General features: G+C 44.2%; 1 protein-coding gene across 1 annotated transcript; it reads left to right on the plus strand.

Annotated features, from left to right (window-relative positions):
• Positions 1-574: 574 nt before the first annotated feature.
• On the plus strand, positions 575-2862 carry LAJ45_00913 (uncharacterized protein; the record flags this gene model as incomplete). Its single annotated transcript, XM_046110512.1, has 13 exons — positions 575-700; positions 772-850; positions 920-930; positions 1053-1142; positions 1195-1337; positions 1406-1427; positions 1501-1511; positions 1570-1636; positions 1691-1792; positions 1843-2077; positions 2131-2487; positions 2542-2776; positions 2838-2862. The coding sequence occupies 13 exons, from the start codon at positions 575-577 to the stop codon at positions 2860-2862; spliced, it is 1503 nt and encodes a 500-aa protein (XP_045975690.1).

Consider the following 2862-nt stretch of genomic DNA (forward strand, 5'->3'; position numbering starts at 1 on the left):
ACAAAGCCGAAAACCCAAATATCGACATAGGTGAATTCTAGCAAGTCAAAATGCATGCCCACCGTTGATGTTGCCGACTGCCTATCATGCATGGTACATGTAGTTAAGCAGGCCGAAGCAAAGCTTACTGATCGGTACAATTGCCGAACATAGTAGCACAGTTACAAGTGTAACGGTCCGCTTACTTTAGTGCCCGACGGCAATCTGTCCGACTGGACTGTGGCTTATGTGACATCACGGTCGAAGGGAAACAAAAGTATCTAATCATCTGCGTCCCCTTACACCAACCTGTGCGAGATCAACGCATATGCAAGCCATGGTGTTATCTGTCCGTGCTTGCCCCGCATATCGTACATACCTTCCGCTCTCGCAGTGGCGGTCCATGTGCGATTAGTTCCTCGGGGATTGTAGGAGAGCCCGCAGTCCTTACCCCGGATAATGAAACCATTACAGTGACAGCCTGGAAAGCTTAAAATGAGGAATTCCCACCGGTTTGTCTCCGCTTGCTTGTCTTTTTCAAGCTCACTCCACAGAATTACAGTCCCTGGAAGTAGCGAGTCCGACTGCTTTAACCATGACCGAATTAAATTCTCACGCATTTTCCCTTGACGACAAAGAGGATCCCAAAAAAGCCGAATTCATCGATGATATCGACCCAGACCCAGATGCCGGCCTTAGTAATGAAGAGAGAGCAAGAATTGTGAGATTATGCTTTGGCGGCTTACACTAATAAAATGACCAAATTGCTTATGATTTACGAGCTATTCTTAGGATCGGGAGCTGGTACGAAAGCTTGACATTCGATTAATCCCTTGGTTGTGTGTTCTATATCTAGCTTCGTTCTTAGACAGTAAGTAAACTCAGTATCAATTGGTAGTTACTCAATAATTGTCCGGATCTTTCTAATACAATAATCCAGGAACCAATATTGTGTGTGCTTTCCTTACCAAAAACAAGCGTCTCTACTTCTCTTAGCCAAGCTTAATAACTGGCCAACAATGATTTATGAAACCTAAGGGAAGAGTAGTAGCTAATTTATCTTCACTACACAGGGAAATGCCAAAATCGAAGGTTTGGTGACAGATCTGAATATGACAGAAGGCCAGTACAATGCTTGCCTCACGATATTTTTTGTTTCTTACGTATGAATTCTTTAAAGGAGTACTACTTGCCCCTTTCTAACCCCCAAAATAGTCAATATTCGAACCTGTCAGTAATATACTTCTTAAACGAATGAGGCCAAGCATCTACATACCTCTGATCATGGTACTATGGGGCCTTTGTATGACATTTATGGGTTTTGCAAAGGGCTTTTCGGGCATGATGGCCGCAAGATGGTAAGCTTCCAGTACGACCTTGTGAATATAGTCTTTGATTCTTCATTACATATCTAACATCCGTATAGGTTTTTGGGTTTGACGGAAGCTGTAAGACTCCCTTCGTTGCATGATATTCATTTAGACATCAATACTTACCAAATATTCCTGCGCGGATCATCAGGGCCTTTTCCCGTGGGTATTCCAAAACATTATTTGAAGTAAACCGCGGAGCTTGCTAACATCCCGACAGAGGTGTTAATTATTACTTGTCATGTTGGTACAAGAGACGTGAATTCGGAATTCGAGCTGCTATCTTTGTAGGCTATTCATGCATATTAATTCTGTGCCAGAGATACCTAATTATCCTATAGTTTTCTGCTGCTGCTGTGAGCGGTTCTTTCGGTGGTCTTCTCGCCGCAGCTATTTCAAAGATGGACGGTATCGGCGGAATGAAAGGCTGGGCTTGGATATTTGTATGGCAACACACTCCTTCGGGGTTACAAAGGCTAACTAGATCTTTTAGATCCTTGAGGGTGTTGCTACTATATTTATAGGGGTAGCTTCCTTCTGGATTGTAGTCGATTTTCCGGATGATGCTCGATTCCTGAGCGATCAGGAGAGAGCCCGCGTTATCCGAAGATTGAAAGACGATCAGCAAAGCTCCGCTGGTCATGAAGACTTCAAGATGTCGTACATGTGGGACTCTTTAAAAGACTGGAAAACTTGGACCGGGATGTTGATTTATATGGGCGTTGATGGTAAGCCAAACCTAGAAGATTTCTGTGAGCTGTATTTGTCTCATATCGTACAGGAGCACTATATGCATTTTCACTGTTTCTTCCTTCAATTATTGCCGAGCTCGGATATTCAGCAACTCGTGCCCAACTTTTATCAGTACCCCCATATGCAGCAGCGTGTATTCTTACCGTTCTCATTGGTTGGGCAGCTGACCGCACCAATAAGCGTGGTATTTATAATATCGGGGTCTCCTTGGTCGGAATCCTCGGTTTCGCTATCCTATTAGCATCCAGAAATGCAGCTCTGAGTTACGTTGGCGTATTCCTCGGCGCTCTAGGAATATACCCGTGTATTCCAAACACAATTACCTGGGTGAGCAATAACGTGGAAGGGGTTTACAAGAGAGGTGTAACCTTGGGGTTCGTTATTGGTGAGTTTTCGCGCGCGGATATCCCGTTCCCAACTTTAACTGACATCTGATTAGGGTGGGGAAATTTGAATGGTGTCATGTCATCAAATGTGTACCGTGGACGAGATAAACCTCACTATACGCTAGGACATGCCATTGTATTGGGATACCTCGCAGTTGGTCTGTTGGGTGGTTCAATCTTGAATTATGTGCTTCTGCAACGCGAGAACAATAAGCGGAAGAATGGAGAAAGAGATGTTTGGGTTCAAGGCTTGGATCAGAGACAGATCGAGGAACTTGGTGATAAGAGGTAAGATCCATTATACGTCTGACGCTCGCTCTGGACTAGCGCTCACTGACTGATATCATAGACCCGATTTCATCTACACGATGTGA

This window comes from Morchella importuna (genome assembly GCF_003444635.1).
Source record: "Morchella importuna strain M04M26 chromosome Unknown Morimp01GS002, whole genome shotgun sequence".
Taxonomy (NCBI): Eukaryota; Fungi; Ascomycota; class Pezizomycetes; order Pezizales; family Morchellaceae; genus Morchella; species Morchella importuna.